The 16,392-nt window shown below is 38.5% G+C and overlaps 1 protein-coding gene across 1 annotated transcript in view; it reads right to left on the reverse strand.

The window, feature by feature from the left end:
• LOC136245362 (NADPH--cytochrome P450 reductase-like) overlaps window positions 1–16,392 on the reverse strand; it is a 22,143-nt gene continuing 5,751 nt past the window's right edge. The window contains exons 10-19 of the mRNA XM_066036842.1: window positions 15,921–16,102; window positions 15,377–15,526; window positions 15,106–15,220; window positions 14,628–14,780; window positions 8,148–8,284; window positions 6,878–6,972; window positions 4,307–5,150; window positions 3,968–4,111; window positions 1,478–1,614; window positions 1–91 (exon numbers count right to left, since the gene is read on the reverse strand). Of these exons, the coding sequence (XP_065892914.1) occupies window positions 5,006–5,150; window positions 6,878–6,972; window positions 8,148–8,284; window positions 14,628–14,780; window positions 15,106–15,220; window positions 15,377–15,526; window positions 15,921–16,102 (977 nt within the window). The 3' untranslated portion in view covers window positions 1–91; window positions 1,478–1,614; window positions 3,968–4,111; window positions 4,307–5,005. The remainder of the gene's footprint in view (window positions 92–1,477; window positions 1,615–3,967; window positions 4,112–4,306; window positions 5,151–6,877; window positions 6,973–8,147; window positions 8,285–14,627; window positions 14,781–15,105; window positions 15,221–15,376; window positions 15,527–15,920; window positions 16,103–16,392) is intronic.

Here is a 16,392-nt window from a genome sequence, read left to right on the forward strand (position 1 = left end):
CCACACATATGTATCTTTTCTCCTTGTGTAACAAGCTGAACAGATATTCTGAATTCTCCTTCATGTGATGGTGGACATATACCTTCTCCGGCTGTGATTGGGAACAATTTTAATGTATGTACTCTGATACTACACAGTACAACACATGGTGTATACATGTGTATACAGTAAACACACACACACATGCGCACACATGCACACACACACACACTAAGCATAGCCTTTAGCAGTTACCATGCTAACATGGACAAGCCTACCCAGTGAACCAGCACCAGGACACCTGTGTAATACTGAGGTGCTAAGAGTCGGTGCAGGTAAATCCTCCTGGGGAAGGATTAGAAACATACAGGAAGGTGTACATGTCTCACAGGTGAAAGTGTGGGCACCCGACCTGGACCTTCACGCATTATGCAAGGCATGGGCACTTATAATCAGATAGGTTATTGGAAAAACCATATATCAGCTGTAGTTTTTGTATGTTGGTATTGGCGCCATGACAGAAAAAGCAGCAGATATAGACACATGTTTATTAAGAAATGTATTGCCAGCTATAGTTTTAGTCATTACAGTGTAACCTGTCTATAATGGTCACCTTGGGACTAGATATATCTGGCTTTTATATACAGGTGGCTGTTATACAGAAAACCTGCATAAGGTGGTCAGCAGCATATTAGTGGCTATGACTGTTGCAAGCGAGTGATTATTATTAAGAGGCTCCCGCCAACTACAATGCAGTAATGCACCTATCAATGTAATCCCCAACTACCACTGAAGTGGGGGAAGGTGGGGATTTGCATCACTGAAAATTACAATTCCCCACCTACTGGGGAAGTACTAGCTATGCAAACCCTGAATAAGTCTCGACCTGCAAACCCCGGGAATACTGGGGCTTGGAAGGGATTTGTACGCTCGTGTGGCGTTGGTTTAGTGATGAGTTAGTTCGAGTAGATTCTGGTATGAACGTAGTAAATAGCACCCGAGACACTCCTTCCTAAACTGAAAGCACACACCTTTGCTGTCTGAGTGAATTTCTTAGTGAAGACAAATCCCACTATGTCGGGGACATTTAGCGATCAATTCTCCCACCATCCCCGACCTTTCCCCATCCTCAGCCTGTATTAGTGGTAGTCAGGCATTACATTGATAGGCGCATAACATTTTAGTACAGAAAGGGCAAGGTGAGCTTGTTATGAATGTTGGTTATAGCTGTTGAATACATTTAAGCAATGAAGCCTGATAGATTATATAGTATTCATTGAAGGCAGGAAGTGTGATAATTATAATTTCTCATTACTTGAAATGGTGCCAGGCTATTTGCTTAACAAGCCACCATAAAAGGTAGCGACCACTATATGAAGGAGAAAGTTATGTATGATAATATGGAAAGGTTTGGGCTTTTCTAGTGACACACATGCACACACACGCGCGCGCACACACACATACGCACACACAGAAACAAAGATACACACGTACACACCTGATCTCTGGAGAAGGCTACAAATAGTTTAGTTAACACTTCATCTTTTTCATATTGCGTCAACTCATCCTCATAGAGGTAGTCTTGTGACTGATGTCTGCAGCCAAAGAACAGTGTAGTACTACCCAGTAACTTTCCTGTAACAACAACAACATGATAATAATATCACTATCCACATACTACAGTACATGTGTATACACACAATGGGACAGACGGGCAACTAAAGCACACACAAACACACACACACACACACACACACACGCACACGCACACACAATGTTTCTTATCATATAGTATGGTAGTACTGTATTAGGTATCACGAAGGTTTGGTTTTTCTGACCAAAAATTTCACCCCTAATAGGTACAGTATAACCAAGCCCAAAAATTATATGAAAAAAAAAAATATAATGTTTATTTCTACTGATTGACTGACCGACTAATTCCTTCAGACAAGTGTAACTCGATAATGGCTAAGGCTACAGGCTTGATCTTGTCACTGTTCGACGTTGCTTCAGCCCAACAGATGACTTTAGACATACCACAGTACGTACAATGCATCATGGACTTACCTGTATCCTCCTTTTATCTTTGCTGACAGTGCAAGATGTTGATTTGCAGTAGTGTTACATAATAGCCTCCCTACATTAGACCAAAATTGTCCAAGTTTTACACTGTGACTGGATTGACTGCAAAGGTCCTTCTCTCATTTGTAACAGCTGAAAACGAACATAATTCAGTTGGGGAGCATCTTCAGACATAAACAACAAGCCTGTGCATTCTAATGTGGTGTGGGCTGAAGCAACTGTCGATTGGCAAGAAGAAGATGGAGGGCCATGAAATGAGGGATATATGGAACATTAACAATACAGCCTGCTTCTATAGAACACTTTCTAAAGAGAAGACCTAAGTTAGCTCAGACACTGTAAGATTAACAAAACAATGATACTACCAATGCATTAGTAGGAAACTTCCATTGTTATCAGCAAAGCATTAATGTTTCAAGGGAGCCTTCACATTGTTTCAAAATACCTTATTACTCTCTGCTTGAATCCTGAATGTGAACTGAAACTATTTAAACAAAAGTTTGATTAAGAACAAAAGAATTTTGTTATATTTGTGCAATCGTCTACTACTTTGTTGGAATATACTAGTATATGTGCAGCTGCTACAGTAGATACAGAAGTCAGAGGCTTTGTACGGCAGAGACACCAGCTTCATCATATTGCTTCATAAACGGATTTTGATATACTGCAAGTACGTACTTTTGAGATTACATAGACTGTTGATGTCTTGATGGCCACCAGATACTGACGGTAACAGATGATAACAGCTGTGCCATCCCTGAGGGTGCACCACAGGACTGGTTTGCAGCAGATACAGCCGCACTAGTAGAACTGATGACTACGATGTGAATGGTTGAATACAAAAGGACATCATGGTTAACAAATACAACATGAAAAAGATATTACATGTTGGGAGTGGTTGTACATATACAAGAAGACAAAAGGTCATGATATGGGAGACCACTCCTAAGCATCCCCAGCTGACCTTCCTGGATCATGTACATTGTGTGATTACTTATCACAACTGTAGCATTCTGCTTGTCAGTTAATTAGTCAAGATCCACTTCTGGTCTTGATCTTGTGTGATCACATCTTGATTCCTCCTTCCACCCATCCAGGTAATTCTTATTAATTAAAAGTCAATCTACTCTGAGTACTTAATTGCTTGGCTCAAGCATTTTTTTTCTAGTGCTTAAATTTTCCATTTTTTGCACCTCTTCAGTGTGACCGCAAATTTGGCAGAGAATATGGGCCCATTACTACTTGCCAATGGGGAGCCAGAGCTGCCCAGTGATATAGGTAAACAAAATGTATTTATAATGTAACGAACAATGTCCACAATTCATTGTGGTATTCAATACCACTCTTAGTGGTCATGTGATAATTGATCATGTGACCACTAACATTCATTGACTGCATCATATCAAGAGTAAATAATGGAAGAGAGAGTATCCAACTGCCATATTGCTGTATCAAAAATGAGCACATCCATCAAAAATTTCTCTACTTGACGTACTAATTTTTGATGCCGTATATGGCTCTCTCTTACTCTTGATCATACTAAATCCATGCAAACAAACGGCTAATAGAAATTTTGCATGTATTCGCAAGTGAATGAAGGAGTCAGCAGATTGGTTGAATCTAGTCAAGTCCCAACTTGCTGTGTTTTGGCCCAACATCCAAACTCAGACAATAGGCATGGACAGGTGTACCAGGTATAACTCGTTACAAAAGGTGAACAAACAAGTACACTGATATCCATTGAGATAATAAGCCCTTTGTACGTAAGTTAAATGTTTGAGATAAAGTGTGTGCAATTGTACAACTAGGATATGTACATATTGGCAGCAGAATAATCATACAATTGTAATTGAGGAGCTCACAAGTGCAAATGTTTATGAGTTCCTGTTTCATGTACAGTACACACTTTTTGTTCATCAATGGGAGATACAATGTTGTTGAGGGTGGTGCTTGTCTTTCTCGTTGGATAACTCCTTCAGTACGCTGGTAGTCCTGACTAAGCTGGTGATGTAATGAAGGAGGGTGTGGCAGAACGTCACCAGCTGTGTACCTGTAGTGGATACCACTGGTAACAAGTGACACTAGTAATATTAACATACTAACATTATACATTAACTACTGAATGTATGAACAGGCTGTAGGTGCGTATAAAAGAATCAAAAGTCATGTACACCTAACAGTACAAACGAATTGGAAAAATAAATTGCATTGTAAAAAGCATTACATGTACACACTAGTTGCTCACCTGATGCCACTACTGGTAATGTTCATCTCAATGTACATACAGGACTGGTCACCACTAGACTTGTATAACAAGAGTTGTCACAAAACAAATGTTGAAAATTATACTATTACACATTTCAGTTAGAAAACACCACTGAGATGTAGCTAGAAATTTGTAGCTGTACTAGTTTAACAGTTGTGGAAGCAGCTGATAAAAAAAATAGCAAATCAAAACTGCAAACTGAATAAACAGATTCCAAAGAGTTCACGTAGCATATACACTCATACTTACTGAATGTGTTACACCAAGTGTTTATAATGTGTTAGGGCCAACTTGTTAACTGGTGATCTAGTATGGTGACATCACCATATGTACAAAAATACATTGAAATAATGTTGTACAGGCTAGGAATCCTGCTAGCAAGTTAATACATTTTGAAGCATTCTGCAGTATAACAAAATACATTTAAGATAAGTTACGCAGTAAAAATGTTGGTGCTTGCCGTAAAAACTTGTGTATGATATTGATGCAGAGCTTGTGCTATTACAACTAATACTTTTTGTAACAAACTGTCGTGAATACTGAACTGTTCACTCATAAGGTTTTGCATACAAAAGATACCCCAAACAATAATAACAACAATAACGTAATACACCATTCCTGCTTATCATTGAAAATTGTACTATATATATAATAATTGACCACTAAAAATAGTTAGTCTCAGCTCCACACATCTTGCAAGAACCGGTTCTCACTCTGAAGTTTCTTGATGTAGGAGGCTGCTTGGCCCTCGTCCATGTCCCCCTGTGTCTGGAGGATGGTTGTTAGGGCATTGAGCACGTCTCTAGCCATGTTACGTGCATCCCTGTTAACAAAGACCATTTAGTAGAAAATAGTAAGTAAAATAATGCATGTTTTAAACAATATGCAACTTAATTGTGCTATTACAGAGTAAAGTAAGATTTAAAATCGATAAAACTGATACAGAATCATCTTTTCTGCTCATTCATATAGTTTAAACATCTATGCAACACTTTGCATGGACAAATCAAAGGACATTTTTGGGTATACATATCTGATATTATCCTATGATCAAGGCATTATCTGTATAATGCCCTGTGGTTAAATAATGTCCTCTAGCTCATAAGGTAGCAGTACTACCTGGTTTGTTTTATAAAGGCTCAGACTGAAATCAATTATGGGAATAAACTGATGCTCATGTTACTATAATCACGAGTTCCACAAGAAGCATTCAGATGGAGGCGTTTCAGTATCCTTGCTACTCCACAAGTTGGGAAACATTAGTTGAAGGAGAGAACTAGTATTGTTGAACATACACAAGTGTTTCAGCATGTTTTCAAATATCCCAAATTACACATAACACAAGTTAGCCATGCTACAACAAAATTTACCCCTTTGGGCCTTTAGTATACGTTGTAATTAGTCTTTAAACAACTTGATAGCATTAAAACACTTGTAAATTCCTTGTGATTCACAAAAACTCAGATATCTTTAGGACTTGTCCATTTGTTATAGTCCTTGTGCTTTGTGTGGACATGTCAGGCAGACCACTTGTGTCCATGTTACAACTATAAATTGTAACATCCCAGATATGTTCAATTGTTTACAATGTGGCAGAAGAAAACAATGTCACCATTTCATTTGAAACACATTCATATTTGTACATATGTGTGAGTAGGGTTAAAATATGTAGTTCATAGCAAATCCTCCAAAATTTTCAGACCAATGTGATGGCTACAAATTTATGTGCCAGTAGTTCACTGTCAGTATAGTTACTACACATACAATTTAATTTCTTTGCTCTCCTCACTGCCTCAGAGGAGGTACGACACGAATTAAGCACTATTGAAAAGAATTCACAGTAATTGCATTCTTCAAATAGTTAAATCGCGGAAATCAATCCGTAGGCAAGATTTAATGAACTGCACAATGCTACTTAGACACTTGTGCAGTAACTTGATTGTTTTTGTGATGGCCTCAGAGATGGAACACGTGGTCATCACGGTCTACTCAGTAGCAGAACTGGTCAATTGTTATCATCACTGGCCATCATAACTAAATGTGTACACTGTGTGGCTTTTATAGGCTACACTGAACCTTTTGATTGTGGTTTTCTATTTCAGTAAATCCTATACTCAAACAACATTCAACCCTTTAACCCATACAGGAGTGCATGTTAATACATTAGGTTGGATAGCATAACTCATTTAGCTTAAAATTACACATTGATCAGAAATCTATTCACTGGGTTACTTGGAGAAATTCAAATGAACACTGTAACTACAGAGGATTACTTGTTAATAAGTGAAGCAACTCACCATACCATGATTCTAAATTCTAGTTCGCACAACTTCCAAAATGCATACAACAATTTGAGCATATAGCAAACAGTATGTTTGTTATGCATAATCATAGAAATTATGCTTCAAAGGTTACTGCATTTTGCAAAAACCAAACATATTTTAAAATTTTATAATCAGATTTCTGGTTTAATGGATAAATCAAATACCATTAAATTGTCAACAACATTGAAGGAACAACACAACCTCACCAGTTACACACAACACTCACCCACACACATATATGTATCCTTTCTCCTTGTGTAATAAGTTGAACAGGTATTCTGAATTCTCCTTCATGTGATGGTGGACATATACCTTCTCCAGCTGTGATTGGGAATAATTTAAATGTATGTACTCTGATACTACACAGTACAATACATGCAGTACTGTACAGTAGGGACTACAAAGGCGTGGACGTGACCCATAAAAACATCACCCAAAAACCAGCCTTACTTCTTCCCTGACAACAATGAAACACTATAAAACTTAGCCCAAACAAGCCTTCAGATTGACCTGAAATCCTTTCAATAAGTTGCTAAGAAATTATTTAAAATTATAAAACGGAACTTTCTACTGACTAACTGATGCCTTCAGACAAGCATAATTCAATAACGGCTGAGGCTCTTCAAGGACTTACCAGTGTCCTCCTTTGTGTTTGTGTCCCATTCATCTTTGCTGGCAGTGAAAGGTGTCGATTTGGCAGTAGTGCGTGATGGTCTCTCTTCGTAACAGAAATTGCCCGTATTTTTTATAGTGGCTACTTTGATTGCAGAGGTGATTTTTGAACAGCTCTTGATTCGTTCGTAATGCTGTGTAATGGGTTGAACATAGCTGACAACGAAGCGTAATGGATACTTCACTTTTTACAAGATAATTGATTGCTGGGACAGTGGCGCCATTTTATCTCCTGATGTGGTATGCATGGGTTCACCAGTCATAATAATTTATTTTACAAAAACAGTTAACAAACAAGTATAAAAGAGTAGGGATATGACACTTCTTATTGTTTTACTGTGACTAAATATCATGGACTACTCCAACTTGTTTCAGTACTTTTTATCGATGTGCTATGGTCCCTACTCTATAGTCAGTACACATTCACCTGAGCCCGCCAAATATAGCAATATCAAAGAGGTGAACATGTGTTCACTCCCAATGGTTTTGTACTGGAACAAACATGTTTTCATGTTGTAAACATGTTTGCGCGCCTGAATCGTCCTTACTAAATGTATGGGATATTTTTAGAACCTCATAACTCACTTGTTCTTGCCTGTATCAAAGCGCTTTTTTGATTAACTTTTCTAGCATTTAAAGGGCTTCACAGCACTACTAAATGTTTGGGCAGCTGACCCTTGTAACAAGAGTTGTTAACAAGAAATGAGGGCTCAGGTGAACACAAACAGACTATAGTTGAAAATTCCAATATTTTTGTGTGTACTTGTAACTAAACAAATAAACACAAACACTACACACAAACAGACAGACAGGCACATACACACCTGATCTCTGGAGAAGGCTACAAATAGTTTAGTTAACACTTCATCTTTTTCATATTGCGTCAACTCATCCTCATAGAGGTAGTCTTGTGACTGATGTCTGCAGCCAAAGAACAGTGTAGTACTACCCAGTAACTTTCCTGTAACAACAATAACATGATAATATCACTACCCACATACTACAGTACATGTGTATACACACAATTGGACAGACGGGCAACTATAATACATGAGACACTACTCAATACAAACAAGAGTTGATGATCTACCAAACAGTAACTCCTGATATGTCTCATGTGTATATACACCATCCAACAAGTCAATATATTGCAAAGAGAAACTTTAGGATAGTAGAAAGTGGATCCACTGCAGTAGGGATGGTTCTGGGGTTGCAATAGTTAGGGGTAGCCCACATGTTAGGTGGTACAGCATGGGGTGCTGGAAGAAGGTGGGAATACTAAATCTATACCATACTGATATCTGGGGATTGAACAATTGTTCTCACCAGACAACAAAATAGACTAAAATTTCTGGACAAGCTTTGAAAAGATATGGCCATCCTCCCTGAGTGGAAAATGCAAAGATTTTGCAACCAATGTATGTATGGGGGCTTGTTACTCTTCAGAACTACGTAAATGATGGTAACATACTGGAATGATAGACTGAAGGGTAAGGAAGGCTATCAGCACCATCACAAATGTGCTGCAACAGAAAGGCTATATGTACCTACAGAGGGAAAATGGTGGACGTGGCAGTATCACTAGAAACCTTGGAACAGCAAAGGAGCAGCGATTAATGGTGTATTACAAAGCTTACTGACACTTACGGTAAAACTAGATGATATAACCCCCCCTAACAGCCAGCAGAGAAAAGAAGCAATAGCCCTGTATCAAGATCCTAACCATGGTTATGGAGTGAGGAAACTCACAAGATGGCTAGAAGAAAATACCAGCATAACCATCTGCTTGCCTCATTTGATATACAGCGTAGCAACACAAAAACAAATAATGTAAAAAGCAGATGATAGTCAGAATAATAGCACTTCAGCAGAAAAGCAGTTACTCACAGTGACAAGATACACAAAAGGTTTGTGAGATACTCCTAAGCACTCCACCAACCTTACAGGTTACCATATCCAGATTTGTAGGGTTGTAGTAGAACAACCTGACGAGTACCCAATGAAAGGCGCCTACGTACTGATTGCCACTGGTTGTCAGCTAACTCAGGGCAATGAACATGGGTGCCCAGTCCATACTACATGGTCCAAATAGTAATGAATGGCCAATAGTAAACAGTCACTGAATACTAGAGCAGTAGCTACCATACATTACTACCATGTACAGTGTAGTAACCATTGTACTGCTGGCTGACAGCTGCTGGATGACAGCTACTATAGTTCTGTTTTGATAAAGTATTTATAATGTAACAAACAATGTCCACAATTCATTGTGGTATTCAATACCACTCTTAGTGGTTCACTAGTGGTTATGTGATAACTGATCATGTGACCACTAATATTTCATTGACTGCATCATACTAAATTCACTCAAACAAACAGATCAAATGGCTAATGGAATTTACAGTAGCATGCAAGTGAATGAAGGAGAAATTGACAAGTCAGCAGGAATGGTTAAATCTAGTCAAGTCTAACTTGCTACGTTTTGACCCCAACATATAAACTTGAACAATGTCCATGGCTTTAACATATACAAAGTATACTGGGCAACGAAAAATTAGAAATTTTACATTTGATTATAGTTAATTGTAATCAATTCAATCTCTACAGAATTATGACTACTATTCTAAATGTGATAGCTACCACAATTATCCAATGATGCACTACAGCTGCTACCCACACATGCACGAGGTAGCGGAGACAGAAATGAATCTCAAGGAGTACACAAGTATGTCCATGATGCGTTAACTACTGCAGTATGTCTCAGGCCTACAAGTGATTATACCTAGCCTAGTTGTTGTGAAGCAAAAGTGAGACTGATTTTCAATTTTTTTGTTTAAAAAATACAAACCCTACTATACAAGTGTAGCTACAGCAGGTTAGGTGCTTCAATCAGTTTGCAGTGTCTAAATATGAAAAGTATCCAAATTAACACTTTGAAAAAAGAAGACAACAACGTAATTGAAGATAAACGGAAAGGCAAAGAGCAGAAAGCAAACGCTAGTAGATTACGATTACAGTACAAGTATGTTTGATTCAATAATGATTACTGTAGTCTGATTACAAACATCGATCACCCCCCCTCTCTCCCCCATGCCTGTACTGTTACTACTAAATTGCATATAGTAGATTAAGGTAAAAGGTTAATTGGATTGCTCCGAAGCATCCATCAACCTTCACGGGGAGTGGAGGGTCACCATGCACTTCTATTATAACAAGTACACAAAAAATTTTGGAGTTTTCAACTAGAGTAGGGACCATAGCACATCGATAAAAAGTACTGAAACAAGTTGGAGTAGTGCATGATATAACTCACAGTAAAACAATAAAAAGTGTTATATCCCTACTGTGCTCAAGATACTATAATGGAAATGCACAGTAGGGATATAATGCTTCTTATTGTTTTACTGTGATTTAATATCATGGACTACTCCAACTTGTTTCAGTACTTTTTGTCGATGTGCTATGGTCCCTACTCTAGATGAAAATTCCAAATTTTTTCGTGTACTTGTTTGTTAACTTTTTTTTTTTATAAATTATTTCATTATGACTGGTGAACCCACGCATACCGCATCTGAAAAGGCACCAGGCGCCCCAGCTATATCAATTATCATGTGAAAAATGAAGTATCCATTACGCTTCGTTGTCAGCTATGTTCAACCTGTTACATAGCATTTCAAATCAAGAACTGTTTGAAAAGTACGTCTACAATCCACGTATACCACAAGAAAGAAATCGTGCCACGCGTCCCAATCATATTAATTATCATCTGAAAAGCGAAGTATCCATTGTGCTCCGCTGTACGCTATGTTCAACCCGTTATACAGCAGTATGAATCAAGAACTGTTTGAAAAGCACCTCTGCAATCAAAATAGCCACGATGAAAAATATGGGCGATTCCGTTTTGAAGGGAAGCCATCACATGCTCGCGCCAAATTGACACCTTTCCCTGTCAGCAAAGATGAATGGGACACAAAGGAGGACACTGGTAAGTCCATGAAGAATGCATTGTACGTACTGCAGTATGCCAAAAGGCACCTGTCGGGCCGAAACGACGTCAAACAGTGAAAAAATCAAGCCCGTAGCCTTAGCCGTTATTGAGTTACGCTTGTCTGAAGGCATCAGTCAGTCAGTCAGTCACTTACTCAGTCAGCAGAAAATTATGTTGAATAAAAATTTTTAAAATTCCGTAGCAACTTGTTGAAAGCGTTTCGGGTAAATCTGAAAGCTTGTTTGGGCTTGGTTTTACCTCACCAATACTGCCTCATCATGAGGGAAAATTGAGGCTGGTTTTTGGGTGATATTATTTCGTGGGCCACACCTACTCCTCTGTGGTCCCTACTATACAGTTACTATTGTACTGTATGATATTCCTCAGGCCGCAGATCTGGGGGTACCAAACCAGAACACCAGTGCTGGGAATATTGAATATTCTTCTAATATTAGTCTGACTTTCTAGACTCAGAAATCGTGTGATATGAGAGTGAGAGTAAGACCAACAGATCACTTCAGATCACTTTATGAGTTGATAATTGAACCGTTTGCTCAGTATCTAGTTTGCTGGAATTTATTTATAGAATCTTCCAGAAGCAGAGACCTGCTTAAATCACAGATCACTGCTATGTGTCACCCACACAATTACAGTGCAACAGCATGCTTGCCTACAATGCACTCCATTATTGGTTAAGGGGAGTGTCTGTATGCCAACACAACTGTAAATATACTAACCTCTAGCCCTATATATTGTACTTTGTGTGAGAGGATCAAAGCAATGCCGCATATCGTATTGTCCATACAGTACTAATCAACTGCATAACTGTACTGTATGAGTCATACAGTACAGTTATGCAGTTAATTGGGCAAATACAGCACACTTGGGGAGTTTGTAAAAGACGGAATAAGGAATAGCGGAATAACGGAATAACTCGCATCACAACGAACGGGCATTTATATGGCTTATGCAATGTTAGGGTGATTGTACTGTTACAGCTGTGAACTCATCCTTCGTAGATATCCTTACAATGTAGGGTGATTGCGTGTACTGTTACAGCTGTGAACTACACTGCTTCGTCACTCATAGATGTCCTAGCGAAATGATTACTATACGCTCTTACTACTACTGTATGTAACTAAGCCGGCTAGAATATACAATAGTTAGCTATTAGTTTCGTTTTCGAGTCTTCATCCTTCCAGTGGAGGGATGAAACGAAACGACTGCCATGCCCCCTTTGCTGCTCATGACGTTGGTACCATACTTAACATACAGTACCCACTTACGAAGTGCAAAATTACATTTGATTATAGTTCTTACTAGCCACTACTGTATGTAAAGTATGGTACCAATGTCGCAAGCAAAAGGGGGTGTGACAGCCGTTTCGTTTCATCCCTCCACTGGAAGGATGAAGACTTAAAACGAAACTAATAGCTAACTATTGTATATTCTAGCTTAGTTACATACAGTAGTAGTAAGAGCGTATAGTAATCATTTCGCTAGGACATCTATGAGTGACGAAGCAGTGTAGTTCACAGCTGTAACAGTACACGCAATCACCCTACATTGTAAGGATATCTACGAAGGATGAGTTCACAGCTGTAACATTACAATCACCCTAACATTGCATAAGCCATATAAATGCCCGTTCGTTGTGATGCGAGTTATTCCGTTATTCCGCTACTCCTTATTCCGTCTTTTACAAACTCCCGCATACTTGGGTAAATACAGTACAGTTATGCAGAGAATTTATTTGTGGAATGTTACATAAACAACACACTGTAAATCGCTAAAACCAGCCAAGCTAATCCTACGAGTTTGTTCTATGGCTAGGAATATATTGTATAAACACTTACCGATCATCAAAGCTTTTTAAGCACGACTCCACTAAGACAGCGTGACATTGTAAATTGCTAAAACTAGCCAAACTAATCCTAGTAGTTCATTCTACGACTAGAAATAAATTATATGAACACTCACTGATATCCTTATCACCAAATATGAACACTTACTGATATCCTTATCACCGAAAATTGCACCGGTTTGAGTATTAGAGAAAATCGCTCCAAGCCAGACGCAACCAGAAAGTACAATATAACACTTAAAGCACCGCCTTGCTTGTGTGTACAAAAAATGACTCAGGAAGTGTCTTGAGGCAAATACAGCACTCAGCTTTGTCTTGTGCTTCATTGGCCTCTTGGAAATTTTCCTTATAAATATTTGACAATGGTGAATTCATCAAAATCCCCCCCCCGGAAAATTATTCTGCTGTACGGTAATATCGATAGTGTCATTATTGGTTAAGGGGAGTGTATGTATGTCAACACAACTATTTTACTGTATATAAACATACTAACCTCTAGAGCCTAAACATACTACCCTTTAGAGCCCCATATAAAGCACATATAATATTGATAGTGTGCTACGTAGGTCTACCCAACCCCAACATTTATAAGGTAGCAAAACGTATTTATAACGTAATGACCAATGTTTACCATTTGATTGTGGGAGTCAACTAGTTTGTATGCATTGATGATAAATAACTTTGTCAGACTTTTTAGGAGAAAACTTAGGAGAACAAACATTGATACCTTATTTACTGGCTTCCTACTGTTGTGCTTTCATAAGGCTACTTTCTAGCATTGTTTATACCCAGAGAACAAAATGCCGGTTTATTTTATAAACCGGCTGTTCTCCAGTAGGTATTGTCCACATTCATAATATAAGTTCTGCCTGGCACCACACCTAGACATCTGTGATCTCTTTAAGTGAATTTCATAACAAACTATGTACACTCTAGGGCTGAGCGATACTGCCATTTTAGTATCACGATCAATACTAAAGCCACTATTCACGATACTGATAGTTCACGATACTTACAAATATGTCAATCATAGCTGGTGCTACATAGTGTATTGCTCAGTATTCCTGCAGGAAGTCTTCAAAAGTAGCATCAAACTAGCCACTGTCAACCTTGTTTACAGTAACAGTTATTGTAACACATGCTTTGAAGTTATGTTATGGTGTTCACACCTCTCTGCAGGGGTAACCAGGTTATGACTTACAAGGATTCTTGAGCCTAGTACAGCATAACAAATGGATTTTAATGACAGTAATGTACAGGCATGGTATCACGATAGTTAATAACAAAATATCGCGATATCGATACTTTCAAAATATCGCGATATATCGCTAAAACGGTAGTATCGCTCAGCCCTAGTACACTCATAACAATGTATATTTTAAAGAGCATACACTCTATGCCTGAAAAACCTCACATAGCCTCCTAACATCAATATACATACAACAAAAGTACCTTCATTCTTGGTGACACATCTATCCTCTATGAACCCTCTGAATGGAGCCAGTCCAGTACCTGGTCCAACCATTATCACAGGACATGTTGAACGATATGGTAGCCTCAGAGTGGACTTGCGGACATAAATAGGAACCACAGGGGAGTCGTCACCTGAGGGGAATATGACACAATCAATAAAGACTACCCATTTCAAATAGCCATTATTCTGATGTGGTACAATACACACCATCATCATCTACTACTACTGTAGCTCAAGGATTAGTTCTCAGGTGTACACAAATAGAATAGGATTCATAGTATATGTATTTGACACACACACTGAATACGTACACATTGTGTCTACTCAATAGGATAATAATGCAGTACAATCTCCCACTTGACAATACATATATGTATAACATTCTTTCCCATTTCAGACAACTTTGGTTGTGTACTGCAAGTGTATTTAATATTTGACAATATCTGGATATCTCACCATCAGATGGGATCTTCTTCTTCAACCAGCTGGTGGCTACTCCCTTCACATTTCTACCAGTTCTTGTTGTGTAGTCTACTAGTACTGCTGTGATGTGTATTGAGTTGGCGTGCATCTATTAGAAAAACAACAACGATACACTGCGTATTGTATCATGGTGGGAACAAATAATGGAGCACGCAAGACTAGAGGTTACAAGAAACTATATTTTCCAGTGAACATATCCACAGCAGTACACATGCAATAATATTACATGCACATCCTTTCTTACTCTTTGTGATGATGAGATAGAATAGTATCGGACTTGTAGTCGTGGTAACAACTCCACCAGGTGGTCGATGGGTGGCTTCAATGACGGCAGATCCTCCAACACTGCCACAATATGTCTGTGGTCTTTAACTATCCACTCTGAATAGGCTAGCTGTACAATAATGAACAGCATCTTATAATATTTGTACAGGAGAAACTTAAAACTTTCTCTACTAGACTAGTGATAGCTAGTAAACTGTTGATAAGGTCAAGCATTTATTCTGAGAACAGAATATATCTCAATTAGTTATTATCTCCTTCACATCAACCATCATCTTTTGTACAGTTAAATTAATGGCAATCACCAAAGACATTTTTGTTGCGTAATTCTGTACTAGGTCAGGTGGTTGGTTAATTAATTTCAACAAAAAGACCGCACAACTTAAACTTAGAGCCTTACTTACTGTGTAGGGAAATGGTAGTATGTATGTGTGCTTTGTAAAACTGGCTATGTCTTTATAGATCATTGTAGCTATCATACACACACTACATACAGTAGTACGTACCTTTCCTTCGTCGGTAGGAGCTGTGATGTTGTTAAGGTGTTGCTTATCTTTTTCATCGGAGCAATATTCCGATAACTCCTTCAGTACGTTAGTCCTGACTAAGCTAGTGATGTCAATGTAGTGAAGGAGGGCGTGGCGATATGTAGTGGGGCAGGGAAATGGATTCTTCTTTGTTGCTTGATCTGTGAGAGGTGAAGTGATACTTGTATATATGTAGTTTTATGCCACACTGCACCACACACAAAAATTCAAGCAGATTCTCATAGGAGGACTGTGACATGTGACATGTCTGTGACAGAGATGTATAAAGTTTCAGTCCCCACTACAGTACGCAGCAAGCAAGCACACACACACACGCATGTATGCACACACAGACATACTATATTCCAAATGCACATACACACACATACACACACACACACACACACACACACTACACTACAAACACACACACACACACACTACACTACAA

Source organism: Dysidea avara, chromosome 15, assembly GCF_963678975.1.
Source record: "Dysidea avara chromosome 15, odDysAvar1.4, whole genome shotgun sequence".
Classification (NCBI taxonomy): Eukaryota; Metazoa; Porifera; class Demospongiae; order Dictyoceratida; family Dysideidae; genus Dysidea; species Dysidea avara.